This window comes from Cyanistes caeruleus, chromosome 6 (genome assembly GCF_971803275.1).
Source record: "Cyanistes caeruleus chromosome 6, bCyaCae1.hap1.1, whole genome shotgun sequence".
In the NCBI taxonomy this organism is placed as follows: Eukaryota; Metazoa; Chordata; class Aves; order Passeriformes; family Paridae; genus Cyanistes; species Cyanistes caeruleus.
The window spans coordinates 59,235,027-59,254,765 of record NC_141706.1 but is presented as its reverse complement, the minus strand read 5'-3'; the positions used below and the strand labels follow the sequence as shown (position 1 = coordinate 59,254,765).

The following is a 19,739-nucleotide window of genomic DNA, read 5'->3' as shown; positions in this document are numbered from 1 at the left end:
TTCTGTGTTCTAATCTCTTGGGAGCCCGTTGGACACTAGAAGACCAGTAAGCCTTGTTCTCCTTAAATCCAGAATGTGTCTGTCCAGACCTACTAAGGTGAATAGCTGAATTGTTGAAAAGCTGAGAATTCCTGTAGTAGATGCAAAAAGTAGACAGAGCTGCATTAATGTGTGGAGAAGAGTCTTGCCTGCATTGCTCTCTGGTGTTTAAAGGGAAGAAAATAGAGTGCTTTGAGACTGGCAAGATTTACTACAGCCATTAAGTGTTGGCTTACCTACATAATTTTTTTATTTTTTTTTTCAGTTTCTCTAAGAAGCTGCCTAAAGTCTTAGTTTATAGTAACATGTACAGTTTAAGTTGAGGAGACATACTTTGAATGCATTTTTTGCATGAGAAAATCCTTTTCTAATACTATTTCCTAATGCAATTTGTCTAATTTGTTTAATTTGTTTGTAATCACTGTTTCAAGACAGTGCTGCACCTGTTGGTGTTCTTACTGCTGCTTTGCAGGTGATACTTTCAACATACTAATGGTACTTTCAACATAATTCAACTTCTTTTTTTTCTTACCTCCTCCTCCTCCCACCATGCTTACTACTTCATAAAGAAACACACTTCAGAAAGCATATCTGACTATTTTCTGGAATCTTAACCAGGGTGGTGGTCAAAATTTGTCCTGAATTTATTCTATCTAGGCAGAGGGGTTTTCAAATTACTTAAATCCCAAATGTAGTCATACTATGTCTTTAATAAATGTTACTGATATCTCAGTCACTTCCTTTGAAAAGATAAAATGTAAGGAGAGAACATTTTCACATTGTTATGGTATAAGTGAGGTCTGTAATATGTTTGGCAGGCTGTTAGTGTTTCATAGAGAGAATAATGGGATAGTCAGAGCATAAACCATGTGATGGTATGGACAGCATAGGGAACTAGTATCCCTGACAAGTTTAAACAGTTCAACCAGTGGTTATTTGACTGAAACTGTTACCCACTGACAGCTTAACTGACTTGTTTGGGCACCTGAGAAAGCAGCTGTGAAGCCATTGCTTACAAATCTTACAAGATGATTTCTGTACTACATGGGTATGTTAGATACCTAACTTATTCAAATACGTCCAAGTAGTCAATCTGGGTTCTTAGTGTTAAAGTTGCTATTCAGATCTGTCCACAGAGAAGTGGCTAGATTTTACTGCTGTGTATTTAAAAATGCAAGTTCTTGGAATTGAAATTTTGAATGATTTTTCAGGCTAGTGAACGGGTTAATTACTATCCAGGCACCAAACAGTTGGACTGTAGGTATACTTTGGGAGATGACCGAGTTCTTGAAACAGTGTTTTGTAAAAATAAACTATGAAATGCTTCTCTGTGTGCAGCTCTGAATGTCTCAACATGCCTGATACTTAATTTCCTAATGTACTGCTTTATTGTCCCAAGTCATCTAAGTTTCAGTCAATTTTAGCTGTAAGTCTGAATCATATACTTCTGATTGTAGAAAAAAGATCTGTAATGGTTGACCTCCTTTACACTTCTAAATAATGTCAGGATCAATGCAATTATTTTAAAACCATATCACATGAATTTGAGTCTATTCTAGCCCATGTCATTTGGAAATCTTTTCAGTGCTTTTTCTGAATAGTTTTTTGGTGTAGCTGTCGACAGTGTAGCTGTCGTTTTATTGTTATTTATTAACACTTCACCAAGGGCTTTTTGGATATGGGAAGGTGCTATACGTATCCAAGCTTTACACTCAAACAAATAAATTTCAGGTCTTGTTTGCAGTGCTCTCTTCCTGCCAAGTTCCTGACTGCAGTACTTTATTTTTACCTGTCCTCCCTCTGCCACCCCAAATGGTGGAGAGCAATAGTATTTGTTTTTACCAAAGTGATAGGAGGTAAAGTGGTGAAGGAGGTTTAAATCAGTTTGAATTCTGAATTATATACTGTTCTGTTTACCTCAGTGTGATTTTGAAATCAAATTCAGTACTTACATTTAAATAATTTTATTTATATATCAAGTATTTTAGTTTTGCTCATTTTTAGCTAAATGTAAAGTACTTCTGAACTGGATCCTCTTTCATGTGTATCAACCCTTAGAATATTTTGATAGGGGAATTTTTGTGTTTATGGTTTAAAATAATAACCTGAAAAAGCACTTTAAGGGACATAAAAGACACACTAAATCAAAGGATTTACTGTACAGTGCTTTTAATATGGTATTTTTGTATTTCTGGGTGTTTTATAACATTCAACTTGACAAATCTTTGTGATTTGGGTTTTCGAGGCATTACTGGATTACCCCCATTTGCTGCTGCTCCCTTCCCCCAGCCATCTGAAGCTACCAAATACTGCTCAGTTCGCTGAGTTCTGAAGAACAGACAAGCTTTGACACAAAATTACAAGTCAGCTTGATCTGGAGCATGCATGTAGTTGCCCTTATCTTTTCCAAGCAGGAAAAAGCTTTTGGTCAGCTTTTTCTTATCTCTCCAATGATTTAGAAATTTTTCAAGCATTGAGGTTTCAATGGATTCTTTTCTTCCAGTGCTCAGGGATGAGTGTTCTGATGTGTCTGAATTTGTCTTCTCCTCCCACCTGAAGTGGGGACCAAAGTCTTACAGTGATTCTTCTTGTTAAGAAAACTGCACTGTAATGCAGTTTTCTTGTGAGACAAGGTATGTTCAAATATGTGAGAGAAAGCAAAAACATGAATGTTTTAATGTAGACCTGTATGTTTTTATATATTAGTGTCTGTAGTCATACTAGAATAAACAATCTGGTTTCCTGTGGGCTTAGGGGTGCCACTGTGTTTCTAACATCTTTTGGAGAACAGATTGTAAAATCCCTTCCATACACTCCAGCCTCATATGAGAAAAAGGAAACACGCTCCCCAAAACTCATTCTCTGTGTAGGTTATTGAGTGTACAACTGTAAATATAAAGGAACATCATGTTTTTACCTCAGTGCAATAGGTTTAAGAAAAGTATAAACTTGGTTGTCCGTTTACTGAAGTGGAACTGATACGTAAACCTAGGTACCTGTCTCATTATATGTTACTAATTTATAATAATCTGTGAAAATTCTGATTTTATTGTTATCATTGATGGGGGTTTTGTTTTATGTTTGTTTTACTTTTCCCAGTATGATCCATGGATTTTTTATTGACCCTACTGTAGAAACAGAAAGAGAATACATAAAAAAAAAACCACCCAAGGTGTTTGGGTTTTTTGAATGTTAAATCAAATTATAAGAAGTTCATTTTCATCTGGATGTAATAGTAAGGTGTCTGTTTGGATTAATTTTCAAAAAGTATGGAAAAGCTTTGTTTAGAGAGCCTCTGTGCAATGACATATTTGTAGTTAAGCATGTTTAAATAAATTGTACATTTGCACTTTGAGCATTTACAATATGGCTTAGATAGCAAGTGGAGAGAAGTGGTAGCAGTGAAAGAGTAAAATAAAAGAGGCTGGTGAAGTGTAACAAAAGTAATTAAAACAAATAAGCCTTAATTTAAAGTTATTGCTACCCTGCATGCAGTTGCTTTTTTTCTTACTTGGTTATTACTTCTCTAAGTGTACTTAGCTGCTCACACCTATCAGTTTTCATCTCTAGCTTTATATTCAGTAGTTTTCCATTTTGTGTAGATGTTTTGTGTAGAATTAGAGTTTTGAATTTTCCTTTATATCCTTCCTTTCTACATCATTCCGTGTAGTTTTCAGAGATCATGAGTGTCTTCACATTAAAGTACTTTAGTACGAACGCAGGCTGCAATGACTTTCCTACTGAGTGATTTACATAATCTGCAGGTGTATAGATTTGCTACACATGAGCTTTGTCATACAGGGCAAGACTTCTTGGATCTTACATGGGATTTTTTTTGCATTTAATGTAAGAGGACAACTTACATCAGTGAAATAGTGCATGTATCATCTCCTTCATTTAAAGCATTCAAAACTTTCTTGAAATTTTAGTGAGGAAAATCCCCTTCTTTCTTTAATTTAGGTTTTTGAGGCTGATACATTAAGCAACCAGAGACTGGTATTCTTATTTCCCTACATACACCCTAGATTTGTATTCACCTATCTGACAATAACAATTCTAAAGCAGCCAAATGCCTGCACTGGATCAGGTACTCAGTATGGAGATGATACTTTCATAGAACATAAGGGGCTACCCTGTGTTTGTATTGGTTTTATTGTCTCATTTAACAAATTACACACAGATGTTTTCAGTTATTTCAGGAGGGATGACAGGATGAAAAGCAAATTCAGTGACACGTGTTTATTTTAGTTCCTATTCTTCTTTTGAAAGAACCCAGTTATCCAACGGATATGACAGACTTTAGTGTCTGACCCTTCCATATACTGCCTGTCTCTGTATGTCTGTCTTGCCTTCCTAAGTAAGGCTTTTATAATTTTGGGGGTCAGTTTAGAAGAATTCAAACCATAGCCATTGCTGTAAGAATGGCACAATATGTGCTAAAATAGGCCCAGCTTTTCCTCTCAAATATTTATTCATGTGATAGTTTGTTTTTCTGGCAGATAAAGATACAATCTGGTTTTGGAGAATAACCAGATTAGATTTTTTCCATCCTTCCTAAAGCAAAACAGCCCTTACCTTTTAAGAAATAACCTTGAGTTTCACATCTATTTAAAATGTTCTTAGTTGCTAACAGGTTAATTTTTTTAAGTTGCAGCATTTTAAACATCTGATGCTATTCTACCAATGATATTCTCAATCAATCTCTCAACATGGTACATGTTTGCTGAGCAGGAAGGAAGAATACTGCATGGGATCAGAATGTTGTTGTTTTTAGTGACAAAATGTGTTACAGGAGGACAGTACTGATTCTGAATGTCAAAGCACTTAAAGTATCTCATTAGCTTTGTCTGCTCTGCTGCTGCTGGTAGGGAAGGGTAAAGTAAAAATGCTGTGCCTCACAAGAGTGAAGTTGAGAGCTCTCTGCTTTTCTGTTCTTGCAGTTAATGTGTAAGGTACTACACAGAATGTGACTCATGGCTCTCAGAGAGATGGGCTGGTTCTGCTGATCTTTCATATTGTGGGTCGGTTTGTTTGGGGTTTTTTTTTGTTTTGTTTTTACCCTTGGGTCCGTCCGCTCTCCATTTGCCCTGGGAGGGGATCAGGCTGGAGAATTATGCTTCGCTCCTGCAGTTGTAGAGTAAGGGCTGAATGCACTGTTGGTGCCAGTGCACTGCCTATTCCTCATGCCCAATCTTGTGTGGTGTTGACAGGAAAGATAATAAACATTTGCTGTCCCTTTACATGACGAGACAGTCAGAAACATAGCTTACAGTTTATATTCTCTGCTGCTTGAATTATGTCCAGCAAGAAGACAGACATTGCCAAGAATGGAGCAGTGCCTGAACTACAGTATTTTTAGGCATAAATATATAGTGTTGTTGTTTTGAAGCTGGTTGTTCCATTTAAAACATTTTTTGATTTAAGAAAATGTGTAATGGAAATGTCTTTTGATAATTTTTACAATCATTTGCTCTTAGGACTTCTGCTCCTGTCATTGCCCCCTTCAACAACAAAATCACTTCTATGTCTTTTGAGACAGTCAGAGCCTTACATCTAAATTTATTTAAGATAAATACTTACTGTTTGTTGTCATTATAACAGCAACAAAGACTGCTATTGCACAATGAGAGGATAGCAGAACTCCACTACTGCAAACTTGCCTAATTAGGTGAAACTTGATCCAGCCTATCTTGTTCCTGTCACAACCGTGGCCTGTCTTGTTTCTTTAGAACTTCTTATCACTGCTTGTCATTACTGCCTGAATTCATGTGCCAGTAGACCAAAAATACTCCATTTAAGTAGTTTTTCACTGTAGTTGTTGCACAGAAACTGTTATTAGCTTTACACGACATTTTTATATTCACTATATACAACTGTCCATATGAAGAATATTTTAAGGATGGTTCTTCAGAATATTATAAAAACATCAAAAGGGAAATCTTGGCTACCGAAAAAGACTGGACTTAACTCTAAACAGTGGAGCAAGGACAGAATTATAAAAAAGAAGGTGGGACAACATTAAGTTTTGTTTATTTGCTGTAATCTTAAGTGGTTTTGGATTTCTTTTTGTAAAACCAAACAGTGAATCTTTATAATGGATTAGCGTGTGTGTGTGTGAGAGATTTTTACTTGAAGATCAGGGATTATTGCCTTTTATGAGTTTCTTTTGTATATAAAATGCCTGAGATTTTAAATTTTACCTTTTAGCTTGATTTATTATTATTAGTAGTAGTAGTTCTTGATTCAACCAAAATGGACTTCTGACTACAAAACAATAGCCTTTAATTTTTAAATCTACCACCTTAAAACGAAAGAAATGTTTTGGAAAGAGTTATTCCACTCTGATGGAAGAAAAATTCTGCTGGCTTGCCTGTTAAATCCCCAAGGATGTATTCACTTTTCACTTCCTATTTTTTTACCAAGCCAGATAACATCTTTACATCTAAGATTGAATGGCTGGTATTCCCTGAAAGCAATGCACTAAACAATCAGTATTTTGTTATATACTTCCTGCTTGGAGGAAGAAAGCTATAGTAGTACTCTCTGCACTCATTCTATTGAAAATAAAGAAGAAAGAATAGTGCTGGTTCCATTTGCAGCATATGGTTGCTGCGTCTATAGATTTTCTAGAAATTGTTCCTTGTTTGTGAAACGATAAAATTATGTTTGGTGCTGCAAATCATGTTTATTATTTGACAAAAAGCCTGATATTTAGTAAAAGTACTGTGTTGTCTGCTTTTGTTTTGGGCTGTGGCTTAAATTTTTTGGTTGATGGGGTGGTTTTTCATATTTTGCTGACAGGTTTGTAAAAGAAAAGATACAAATGTCTGTCTGTGTCCTATGCTTTTTCAATTAGATGATTCTTCAATGCAGTAGGTAGGTCATGCTTTTCTGGAATTCAGTGGATTTTGGATGACTTTGCTGTGGCTGTTGACAAGGTCGAACACAGGACTGGAGAAACCAGCACCTCCCTGTCCTTAACCTTGGCCAAAATATTTTTAATAATTTGAGAACATTCAGTTCTATGATACAAATTCAATGGGACACTTCTGTTTCATGTGGATTTTGAAGATTGTTTTCTTTCAGGAAAATTGACTCAAACCCTCAAACTGAGCTCTGCTCTTCAGCTTTGCCTGAGTTGTCAGACTGAGCTTCCTTTCCAAGTAAATTGCAGTGTTGCTAATGCCAATATGCCAAAAAACTTGTGTGGGACTTTATTCCATATCCTCACCTAATGAAAGTAAAATACTAATTTTTTTGTCTTTCTTGTTTGTCATCTTGATTCTTGAGTCTTAGTGGAGAGTGTCCTTTCTTATAGAGTTTGGGGTTGGTTCAGGGGGTTTTGTGTGTATGTTTTTTTCTGGTTTGCATTTGTGAGTGGGTTTTTTTGGAGGTTTTTTTGTTTGCATTTGTGTGTGGTTCTTTAGTTTGGGTGGGGTTTTTTCTTTAAACCTGTCATTTTAGTGAACACAAATATTTTTTCCCCTCACTGGAAAGCTGAGATTATTATGTAATAAAAGGATCTCTGAAGCTGAGTCATCTTGAATTCATTTAGTTTTGGTTTTAATTTATTGCCAGTTCACCCGCATGTACTGTGAATTTTACAGCACTACAGTTGTGTTGTTCTTCAGCCACGTCTTCCTTAATGATTTGGAGAATAAAATATTTCAGAGTATTTTTAACTTATTATTCATGTCTCATCAGTTGATGAAATGGAATGGGCAGTTTGTACTCTAGGACTGTTTTAGCAAGCTTGTGATGCATTTGAGGTGTGGCATACTGGTTACCCTGTTAGATATGAGAGATATAGACCTCTGAACATTAGAACTAAGTGAGGTGTGGGATGCTGTTCAATGAGATACAGTTGTAGTGCCACAGTGGTTCCTCCCTCCTTTTCCCTGGGGGCTGTGAGGCCCCACCTGACTTGTACTGGGGTCCCCGCATAACTCAGAACTGTTTGGTTTGAAGGACCCTGACATGAAGGTGTGAAGAGTACTAGAACTGTGAGCATCATGTTCACATTTTATTAAATAGAGCTGGTGGAATTTATGGATGATTGGAAAGATGATTGCACCAGTGCAGCCTTGTTTTGATCTGGAGTCTTGCTGTCCTTCAACTTTCTGACTTCCTGTGTGTCAGTAGTGTTTTGTGCATTTGGAAATGCAGCAGCTGCTGCAGTTTTCTGAGTTTAGTAGGAATCCATTACGTAAGGAAATTTTTATTTATAAGCCTTATCAACTTCCAAAATCCTTGGTTACAGCTGGGCTATTTGCTAGTTTCTTAAATATATTAGATTTTTTTTTTTTTTACTTATTAATTAAGCATTACAAAAGTTTGGCAGCTGATTTTTATTGGTTTGTTTCAAGGTGCTTTAGATAAATCTCATTAAAATTAGGCAAGTAGTACTAGATGAGGTTTGTAATTCAAAGATTCACAGAAAAAAATATTCCAGAAGATAAAAAAGGGTATCATTAATGAAGACAGCAAGTATTAAAATAACCTCTGGCACTTCTTCAGAGCAGCTTTATTTGAAGATCAGTCTTCTGCTCTTGGTTGATAGATGGTAAGACACATTTGCAACAATCCTATAAGAAATCATATGATGCTAATTTTCCACATGAGAATTTACATATTGAGTCGTCATGAACATTGTAAGCATCAACCGATTAGACCAGAAAGTCTTTGAAGAAGAGTCTCCAGCTTCCACCTTTTAATAATAATTGTGTATATCATGAAAAATAGTATATAGCCCACTGTCTTTTAAACAGTGAAAGAAAGCAAAATTTCAGAGCCTTGTTTTGGGAAGAGTGAAAGTCTCTCCATTTTTAATCTGTGTTGCCTGATGGAGAAATGTGCTCAGCAAGAACTTGTCAGTGTAACTAGAATTATCCTTGTGTTCCAAAGTCTCTTATGTGGTAACTGATGTCTTTACAGTCCTTTGGTAGAATTATTTGCGTCAAGGAGCAACAACAAGATCTCTTGCTGTTTCTCCAGATGTAGCAATTTAGGAATCAAGCCAAAAGATAATATGATGCAGGGATGTTGAACTCATTCTGAAGCAAGTGCCAAATTATATTTTCCACTAGAAAACATCACAAGAGGCATGTTTTATAGATTCCTCTAACTTCAGGCTGTGTTGCTTTAGCTGATGATGATAAATATTGCACTTGGACAGATATTCTTTGAAAATAGCAGTTTTATATGTAATGTAATCTCTTTGTTTTTTCGTTTGTCTCTTTCAAGATATACTCATTTTTCCCTGCTGTAGCCACAAGTTTACTGCCCACCTTTTAAATTTTATCTAAATCTCAGCTCCTGCTTGATTTTAGCAGAACTGTCTGAATCTAAAACAAGGCATTTCAATGTTTTAACAAATAACTTTAGCTTCCCTGATGTCTGGAGATCTGGCAGTGGTTCAATTCCATGGATTGACTCTGACTTTGTATATAGCTGTAGTATAGTAGTACATATACCCCCCCCCCCCCACATATATATATATATATATACATTGTGTATATATATATACACACATATATACACACATATGCATACATACATAGTAGCTGTAGTATAATGTAGTCTAAAATCTGATGTAGGATTATAATGTCTAAATGATGCCACTCTTCTGCCCTAGGCTGATGCTAGAAACTTAACTTTTTTTAGGTCAGTTGTTCTCTTAGCCCTGTTGATATCTTGCTTCTCACAGCCTGTAGTCTTTAGGTTGTTGTTTACACAAGTGAACTCTTAGTTGCTATTGTTTTCATTAGGTATTGTTTTCCTAGAGCTCTGGAAGTGTTTCAGTTAACTGCTGCATACCTTTCATTTAAGTTTGTGGATCTGTCTTGCTGATGATAGTTGCTGTTTCCTTCCTTTAGCAAAAATGCTGGCTTATTTCCCTGCCACTGCAGGAGTAAGGGGCTTCAGATTCCAGATCTGCAATGATGCTGTAGTTCTTTTTCTGTCAAAGAAAAGAAAGTGTAGTAAGTATCCCCTCAGCCAACACATGCCAGGTAGGTTTACGTTTTTGAAATAGCTTGAGTCCTGTTGAACCCTTGCTGTTGCATATGACAGCTTGTGAAGGGGCAAAGGCAACAATCCTGGAAGAACTGAGAGGAAATCTATGGTTCTGCCAGTTCTTTAAGCCTTCACAACATGTAGGCCTTAAACAAGATTTCTATACATTTTTGTAAAATTTTCTTTTAAATCTATACTTCTACATTTCTATAAGAGGAGTTAAGTACTTAATTAAAATCATTCTTGTGCTTCAGCAAAAGAAGTAATTTTATGCACAACTATTGTCTAACAAGTTCCTGGTTGTGCTTTCTGTGGGCAGGTTGTCTAGAGTAGAGCATGGTGAAGGTGGACTCAGGGTGGATCACATTTTTTTTTTCAGTTGCAGAATTTTGCTATTGCAAAATAGCAAGTTAATGTAGCTAGCATACAAGCTAAGGCAAAAAAGAAAGCTTTTGTGAGATAAATTTATTGAAGTACATTTAGGCAACATAAGATTAAATCAAAAGTGTTGACCATGAATAATATGATCTTGATCATACTTTTGATTAACCTCATGAATGCTTGAGTTTACCAATAGTAAAATTTAAGGTTTTAATGTTTGTTAGTAGCCCATATCTGAATACTTCACATTTTTAGTGTCTGAGATTCACTCCCAGTTTTGTGGATTCTTTTGCAGGCCATATGGAGGCAGTTGGCTTCAAATTTGAAAGTATAGCAAGAAACTATTGGTTTCACAAGTCTACATTTTGGCAGAAAATTTTGCTCATTTTTGTATTCTATGCAAACTGAAGTCTGTTGCACTGCCTTTGTGAATTTTACTAATGCAGTCAAAAGCATCGCTGGGCTTTAAATTTTGTCCTGAACTCAAAGTTTATACAGCTTGAATGTGAGTAGGATGTGAGGAAAGCTGTTTAGAAATATGGAAATTGATTGCAGTAATTTCTCACCCCATATATGGGGAACGAAAACAAGAAGCTGTTAGAGAAAAGAAATCTCCTGGTGAAAACCACAGTAATTGGTAATAAATTTGCTGCATGTCCTGATGCTTTAATTTGAATTAAGACTCATAAGCATACTGCAAGAAATTCTTCAACATACTTATTTTTTTAAATAACAGCTTCATTCTGAAGATAAATAATTATTGGAAAAAGCATGCCGGTGGATAAACTTGTTGATTAGATGGATTTTAAATATTTCTTATACAGAGAAGTGAATTGTTTGATCTTACTACTGTTTTTCTGGGGTTTGCATGTAATAACATCAGAGATTTATTTGGGATTTGTTCCTTCTGAAATCTTAATGGTATAAAAAAATAATTGTGACTTGAGTCAAGAAAGCATCTTTAGATGGCTTTAATTCAAACAGCTCTGTGGTTAAAATTTCATAGTTTGTGGGTTTTTTTTAATATAATTGCTTAAAATTTTACCTAATTAAGTCTGTAATTATAAAAAGGGGCTGTGTTCCCACTGCAACAAAAATTAACTCTGCTTTAATGCTTGAAATGTACAACTACAATTCCTACAGCTGTAGCAGATGGAAGTTTTATATAATAGCATGAATTCCAGGCAAGCAAACTTGCATGAGATGACTGATAACTTGTAACTTTTTTACTGACCATTCTACATGCAAAGTTGTGCATATTACTGTACTGTCTCATCACCAAAGGGATGATTTTTCAATTTTGCTTGCCTCTCATTCTATAATTTTTCTGGTAGATGAAATCCTTAGTCTTACTCAAAATTCTTATTTGGTTGATGGGACTATGTCATTTCAGTAAGATACAGGTTTGTAATTTCCAGTTAAAACTATCGTAGTAGCGCCTTGAATAGAGCAAATTCCTGGTACTTCCAAGTTAGCAAAGTTTGTTAAAATCCTTGGAAGATGCTGAGATTCTACTGTTCTAGAGATTCACTTTCAACATCACCAGAGTCTTGTCTTCACTGATTGTTCTCATCTTGGCGTTGTAGGCAGTGCTAAAAGCTCTGAAATGGCAAAACATTGCAAGATCATGAATGAATGTTTTGGAACTCTTTGTTAGGGAAAAGTGCATGGTGAGAAGATAATGCCTTCCTGTGAAACAGAAGGCTTGAAGTTGGCATTTCTATCAGAAGTTGTTTTGTACTTTAAGTTCCATTTTGTGTCAGTCTTGTATTTAAATGTCTGTTCAGTGATCTGCTAGAGAAGGGTTTTTTTGGTTGTTTCTTGTTCATTTACACAGTGAAATTTCTAGGCTGGTTTAAAGACAAAAAAAAAAAAGGCAAAGGGAGAGTCTAATGTGACTCAACAATAGTACATGATTTTAGCTATATTAAATATCTGGTATGTTTTTAAATTGCAGTCATATGTTTGATAATTCTTAAATTGACTAAAGTTGTTTGTCAATAAAATTCACTATTATCTGCTCTACCTTCAATATCATGTAGGCATTTTAAATATGGGTAATAAGAGTAATAGTACAAAGAGAAAAATCAAGGGTTTTCATTTTCTTGCAATGCAGGGGTGTTTTTTCTTAACCTTTGGTTCTCTGCTGGAGTAATCTTGCTTCTAAACTTTCCTATATGTCTTTCTTTTGTAAATTATGGACATAAAATTACATGCAGGAAAAGTAATGATCTTCAGATCTGTTTTTGCCAGGAACTCTGGTTTTGCTTGGAAACATGGGGTTTAGTTTAAAACTGGTTATACAGAAAATAAAAAAGCCAAGTGAATAGTTCACCATCTTCATCCACAGAACTCGCTTCCTTGTTTTGTAGTAGAATACATCAATATTCCTGTAAGAAAATAATCTTAAATTTGTTTTCAATTCCAATGTTTCAACATGTCCTGAAATAGTACTTGTCTGGTTCCTTTCTGATAGCTTAAATACCTCAATTTGGTGTGAGTAGGATATCAGGAAATGCCTACTTATATGGGCTTTGTTGTTGTTTTTACAGTAAATATTATCAGCTGGCTGACTTAGTAAGCTTGGGCATAAGGCAATGGAGACGTGGGTGTACAATTTATTTCTTCTCAAGCTGCAGTGTTTCGGGTCTCAGTAGCATGAGGTAATAGTTGAGAGAGATGTAGTTCTTGTCTCCACAAAAATTGTTAAAGAGGATTTACTTAACTGTATACTTTTTTAATTCACTAGCTGAAGATGAAAAAAGGTTGACTTTTTTTCTGTGAGACTGTAGAAAAATGGTGAGAGAAAGACTTTGTTCAGTAGTTGGAATTTTGGCTTTCTAGACCATATCTTAACTAAGAATCAGCGTGCTATATTAGCTGTTCTTGGAGTGGTGGTCTAGTTTTATTCCAGAAGTAATTGCACACTCTACTAGGGGAGTAAAACTTAAATAGCAGAACACAAGTAGGGAGGTCAAGGTGGATTCTAGGACAGCCAGACCAAGCTCATTTAGAAGAAAGGCCATCAGACCCATTTGAAAGATGATTTGATTCTGTGTAGTTGTGTGTAAGGCATTTAGTTGTGACTAGTGGGATCTCTGCTGTGGTAGACAGGTCGAATGCATCTCTGTTGCACAGCTCTTGGAATCTTGGTTAGGGATGAAGAAAGCTATGAACGGGATGGTTACAGAAGTCTAAGGAGACAAAACAATATTTATCACCTCACTGGCAGCACTTCCCAGCATGTTAGTGACTGACTTGTGTCTGATGTATTTTTTTAGCCAGAGCAGCAAAGGAGGATCTCCAGTGAAAATAATGAGGTTGCTTTGGGGGTGCATATAAGGCATGGTGGACAGCACTGAAGAAACCATAAAACTACCTGTTAACGTTAAGCACATGGAGAGTAATAACAGGTGTAAAGGGCCAATTTGACATGAATTTCTTGATAGAGAGTGAAAAGTGATAAGAAAGAAGATTGAAGTGAAAGTGAAGACAAATAAACCTTGTTTATCAGGACTGACACAGAAAGGCAACTGAGTCAAGGCTGTAGGCATGAAGGGTGATTTTTGCTGTGACACTTGTAATGAGTGAAAAAGGCACACCAGTGAAAAGTTGGAAAACATTTTTTCCAAATTTGCAAACTGAGAGCATTAGCTGGACCTTTATGGAAAAAACACCTTTCTCTGTTTTACATATGGTACAGGAAAAGTAAACAGAATTATGAGAAAATGGTTTGTGTCAAAGATGTTTATACTGCAGTTCAGGGTGATTAGGTATCTGTGTGTTATGATGAATGAAATCTAGGGAATCATTGGAGAAACAGGGCTGAGGAATGTTACAGCCTTGTAGAACTTGAATTGACAGCTAGGCATTCATAAGAGTCAACTGAAGATTGCCAACATTTCAGTTTCCTTAGCAGGAGATTAGGTCTAGATAGATAAATCTGTCATCTCTGTGAGTGATGCCTAATGGAATCTTTGTAGGTGACATTATGCAACTACTAAAGAGGTGTGATAATAAGCAAGTAAAATGTTCTTGTAGATTTATCTCTTTTTTCTACCTTCTTGAGAAATTGCTGGGATGATAAAAGGTGTCCTTTAAATAATAAAGGAAGTATGATTTGAAGAGGGAATGGATGAAAGGGAGAGACCATGCTAAGAGGAATGCATGCAAGTATTAGACAGGGATCTGTTGGACAAAGAAGATTTGGGTACTCATTCCAAGTTCTAGGAGGAGGTCATCGGTCAGCTGAGAAGTGAGATGGCAGTAATTCTGAAGCCAGCTTGGAAGGTTTGCTGTAACTTATTTGCTATAGAAAATACCTGAAATGTGATGGGATACACTAGAGTTTGCATGAAGGTTAAAAAAAAACAGAGTGAAAAGAAATGAGAATTTGTGAAAGTTGGGATCAAACCATTGGTAGAAGGAGTATAGAGGAGATTAACAGGTAATACCCATGTGTGTGGTGAGAAAGAAAAAGTGTAAGGTTTGGAGCTTGAAGTTTATTGTGGAGAAAAAAAGACGATTTAGAATCTCTGAGGTGATTTGCTCATGAGTGTTAGGTTGATCCTGTTGTGTGACACTGTGTTTACATATTAAAAACTGAATTGAGAAATGATCAAAGAAATGCTACAATGGCTATAATCACAATGTTACAAGATGGTTTTATTCAGCTGCTTTTATTTAGAAATCTATTTCAAGTGAGAAATCAAAGAATTTATCAGGTTTTTTGTGTCATAATCCTTGGCTAAGAATGCTTTTTTTTTCATGTAACTAGTTTACTTCAGTGGGTATACTTGGGTATTTCACTTGTGTTCCTCAGCAGCAAATTTCCAGGCTTCATCAATGCTTATTTGTATTTTATCACCATGTAATATCTCTGATTCTTACACATTCCCATCACAAACAGAGACTGGTATGACACTGAGTTGAAAAATCTAGTTAATATTGCCATTTATTAATAATGTTCAATATTTTCAGTCTTCCTGTGTATGTTACAGGATATCTGTTTTGCCAGCACAGTGTTTCAGTTTATTTAGTATTACTCAGACAACCTGTTGAAAATAAATCCTTACTTAATCAAGTTTCCTTGAGGAGTGTTACGCCAATATTTGGCTGCAGCACCTTGCTTCCTCATTAGTGAGATACCTTACCCTGGGCTAAAACTGTGACACCCAGATTTGCAAAGACAATACTGATGCCCTCTGAGCTGAGAGAGTCAAGTGGTGTGATTGAGGTACAGCAAACTTTGTCCTGGTGTTGCCAAGGGGACTGTGAGTTTATGTAGTGCTTGAGATTGGAATTTATGGAGAAGTGACTGAGATAAATAGGATTGACACTCACCTTCAAGGCTTTTTTTTTTTTTTCATTCAGTCTGTCTGCAGAAGCAGATATATATAGTCTTGAAGATGTGAAGTAAATTTTCTGGGCCAGTGTTACTTTTACAGCAATAAGGAAATCAAAACCTGGAAACCATGTAAAACCACGTGATGTTAAGACAGTCTATATATCCTTTCATACCAAGAAAACCGGTCTTCCGCACAAAATAATTATGAGGCAGTAAAGACAGGGTCTCTTGGTACTTCCAAAAAGTTTCAGAAGTCTGGGTTTTGTTCTGAAACTGCTATCAAGTGCTATGGGGAAACTTTGGAATACTGGCACTAAAAGCTTTTTTAAACAGGTGTTGTTTAAGTTACCTGATTTACTTACATATTGCAGGTTCTTTAAATTTAACTGCAGAGGGAAAAAGAAAAGAGGAAAAAACGTGTTTTCTATTTCCCCTGTGGCTAGAAGAACTAGGGGGTTTAAATGGTGGTAAGGAAAACTTTAACTAGACTTTAAGAACTTCCTCTTGCAACAGGAATCCTGGATTTCTGGGGTGGATGGCTTAGGGAAGTGGTGGAATTTCCATCATGAAAGGCTTTTCAGAACAGGTTAGACAAGCATCTCTGCAGAATAATGCATGTATAGTTTATCCTGCCTGAGGCCAAGAGACTGCATTAGATGACCTCTTAAGGTTTCTTCTAAGCCTGTTGGTTTACGTCCATGTATGTGACTCTTTCTTATTAAATATGAGGTCAAATTCCACAAGTAGATTCAGCATCAGTTACTTGTTATATAACCACAGTCACTGAATATTGAGACTGAATCTTCTGTTGGGGGAACAATAATATTTTGAGATTTTTACAGTAGGTGGTTATGGGCACTTTCATTATTGTCTGTTGGTTGCATCCTGTAGCTTCCTCCAGCTCGTATTATAGGTTTTACCATGGCTTCCTTTATGCTGCTGTTGGAAAAACTCAGGAGTGAATTCTGGTATATTTTCAGTTCTGGTTGACTGCTTCTTGTGTTGAAGTGTAGGTACTTGAAAACTTCAGGACACAGCATGCAAACTTGGCAGGCTGAGGGAGAGTAGAAACCTGGACTGAAATAGCCTGGAGGACTGACGAGACTGAGAGCTTGAAGCCTGGGCTTTCTTGGAATTTGTCCTGTGTCTATTTCTAAAGCAGACAGACTGCTCTCACTCAATATCTAGCTGTTATTAATGTCAGTCTCCAGTCTGGCTGATGTATGTGTCCCAAACATAAAAGCATTATGAATGTTTTTAAGGGTTGCCTATGCAAATTGAAGCACAACTTTTATTTATGTGGAGAGTGCTCATTTAATGAAGAGCTGTTATTAGATTCAATATGTGATGCCACATTTTATTTATGGGAATGATCTGGAAGAACTTTCATTGCGTGCAGAGTTACTAATTTTATCACGTTCTTTAGGGACACTTACTGTTATGGTATTTTTTGCCTTGTAAAACATGATGTTCTTCTCTCTTTTCCATCCACTCTTTACAGAACAGTGTTGTCACTACAGGTGGGAATTAAGGCACAGAGAGAATGTATAAAATTACTCATTTAATTTTAAGCAGGAGTTTAGGTATCTTTTAGAGTATTTAGTGCATTTTAGGAATACTTATCCTTGAGTACATCCTGAAGCTTCTGGTTACTTTGCCAAAGTGTGCATTTACTTTCAACATTTAAATGCTATGATTTCAAGCATCTAACACAGCTGAAATTTGTTCCTTTCTTCCCAACCTTATTTTCAGACAGAACTAAAGCATTTAAACTCAAGCTTTGATTAAAAAAAAATTTCAATTCAATGTACTGTCAAAAAAACCCCAAAAACACAAAGGACCAAATCTTTGTCACAGTTACAGGAAACTGAAAACTACTTTGGAATGCGGTAACCAATCCTAGGTATACATTTCCATTTACAGAGGGGAAAGAAAAATTAACCATAATGTTATTTTTGTCTCTCTCTCTTTTTTTTTTTTTTTTTAAGTATTTTACTACTTTTCTTTTTGTTTCTTTCAGATGATATTAACTGTGTTTCTGAGCAACAATGAACAGATTCTGACAGAAGTTCCAATTACACCAGAAACAACCTGTCGCGATGTAGTAGAGTTCTGTAAAGAGCCTGGAGAAGGAAGCTGCCATCTGGCTGAAGTATGGCGTGGAAATGGTAAGTAAAATGTTCACTGGAAATAGATTTTAATATGTGCATTAATTATAAAAAAAAAAAGAGTGACTTGTCAATACTAATTATTTTAATTACATATTGTATTTTTTTTTTCTTCTAGCCTAGTTGACTTTGACACAAAGGATGGTAATTCAAATAACAGCAGAAATTCATGTAATTCTTGGCTTTTTTCTGTTCTCTTTTCTTCCTCAGCACGAAGTGCTCAATAAAATGCATATGTAAGATCTGTTAGTGTTCTGTTTCTAATAGGATGGAGGGCATTTAAATGATAACATGCAATCTCATGATGATTTTTTTGCAGGTGCAGTTCACCAACTGCATTCTTTCCAGTCCTGTTTCTTCACTGTTAGCATGTGAACACAGGCTGAAATTTAAGAAAGAGTACACTTTTTTTTCCCTTCTGTATCACGAATAGCAGATGCTCTGCAGAGAGCATTATGCCAGAATGGAACAGAGTTAATATTTCTTGCCTATTCATGAACATTGCCTCTCAAAGATTTGACAGCCTCTCTTGGAGTGAGTGGGTAGTAGTGTCCATATCCTATTTGTGTTGGAATTATTAATTCACAGAATAATGAGGCAGGCAATTTTTTTCAGGAATGTATCAAAATCCATTAACGGTAAATTCTGTTTTTGAATGGATTCTTGTAGTTGCATCTAGTACAAACCCCCAGGTTATAATTTATCAATGTATGGATGTAAGTAGAACTGGTAGATGGGTGGGGATAACAGGTATATTAATAGAATTGTAGAATGGGACCATGGAAGGGTTTGGGTTGGGAGGGACCTTACAGATCATCTAGTTCCAATCCCCCACTCTTATCTCCTAGTTATTAAAGTGACCCATGTTTAATATAATTTGTTCTGTATAAAGACTGATGAGGTCATAATTTGATACTGAATTCTTAAATTTTGTATAGAGGTGTTTTATTTTGATTGGAACTGTTTTGCCAGACAGACTCAACAGGTATTATTCAGATACCTTTGGAACTTTTACGTTTTGGTGGTCCAGAATATTTTCCTCCTGGGAAAACTATACCTCATATTTTTCTAAACTGTTCTAAGACTTTGTAAAAAGAAAATAATACCTTAAGAAGTTATTTCTTACCTGAGTAGAAACTCTGAATTTAGCTAGGAGTGAACAGGGGAAAAGTTAAGAATTGTATGCCTGCAATTCTAGGAATACAAATTCAGTATACACTTAAGTAAGAAAATACATCTTTAAGGATAGAACTTGAAGAATGGTTAAAACGTCTTCAAATTGGAAATTTACGTTATGGAGTCTATGATGCCATGTGTATCACAGATTGCTAAAATGGATCTGCAGACTTCAATGACACTCAAATATTCCTAACATTTTCCAAACCCTTGTCAATGAAAGTGTCATATGTGGTATTATTTATTCTTTTGCTTTCACAATACTTTGAAGGTGTACTTTTTAAAAAGTGTAGGAAAGAATGTTGTCAACTAGCTTTAAAGGGTGACTGGAAACTGGAAAAGTGATCCACAGCATCTTCCTGGAACACTTAAACCTTGGACCTTAGAAGCACAGGTTTTCTATGATAACTTTTAAGATAGAGAAAATATTTTATCTGTGGGTGTAATACTTTATTTCTCAAAGTGCTAGATATTGAAAGCTACAAGCTTCTATAAAGTGGGAAATAGAACTTATCCATGAAGTTGCAATGGTAGGACTAAGACTAAAGTTTGGGTATCTACCCTGAGAATTATCTTTCTTTGATTCCATTAAAGTCAGTGGAGATCTGCATATT

General features: G+C 35.8%; 1 protein-coding gene across 10 annotated transcripts in view; it reads left to right on the top strand.

The window, feature by feature from the left end:
• The window catches only part of PPP1R13B (protein phosphatase 1 regulatory subunit 13B), a 69,167-nt gene that overhangs the window by 7,727 nt on the left and 41,701 nt on the right, over window positions 1-19,739 (top strand). For 6 of the 10 annotated variants that reach the window (XM_086892529.1, XM_086892531.1, XM_086892537.1 and 3 more), the window contains exon 2: window positions 17,802-17,949. In XM_086892529.1, the coding sequence (XP_086748655.1) occupies window positions 17,802-17,949 (148 nt within the window). Of the gene's footprint in view, window positions 1-5,721; window positions 6,047-17,801; window positions 17,950-19,739 lie in introns of those variants that run through there. The other 4 variants (XM_023927460.2, XM_023927459.2, XM_023927461.2 and 1 more) reach the window with 3 other exon arrangements.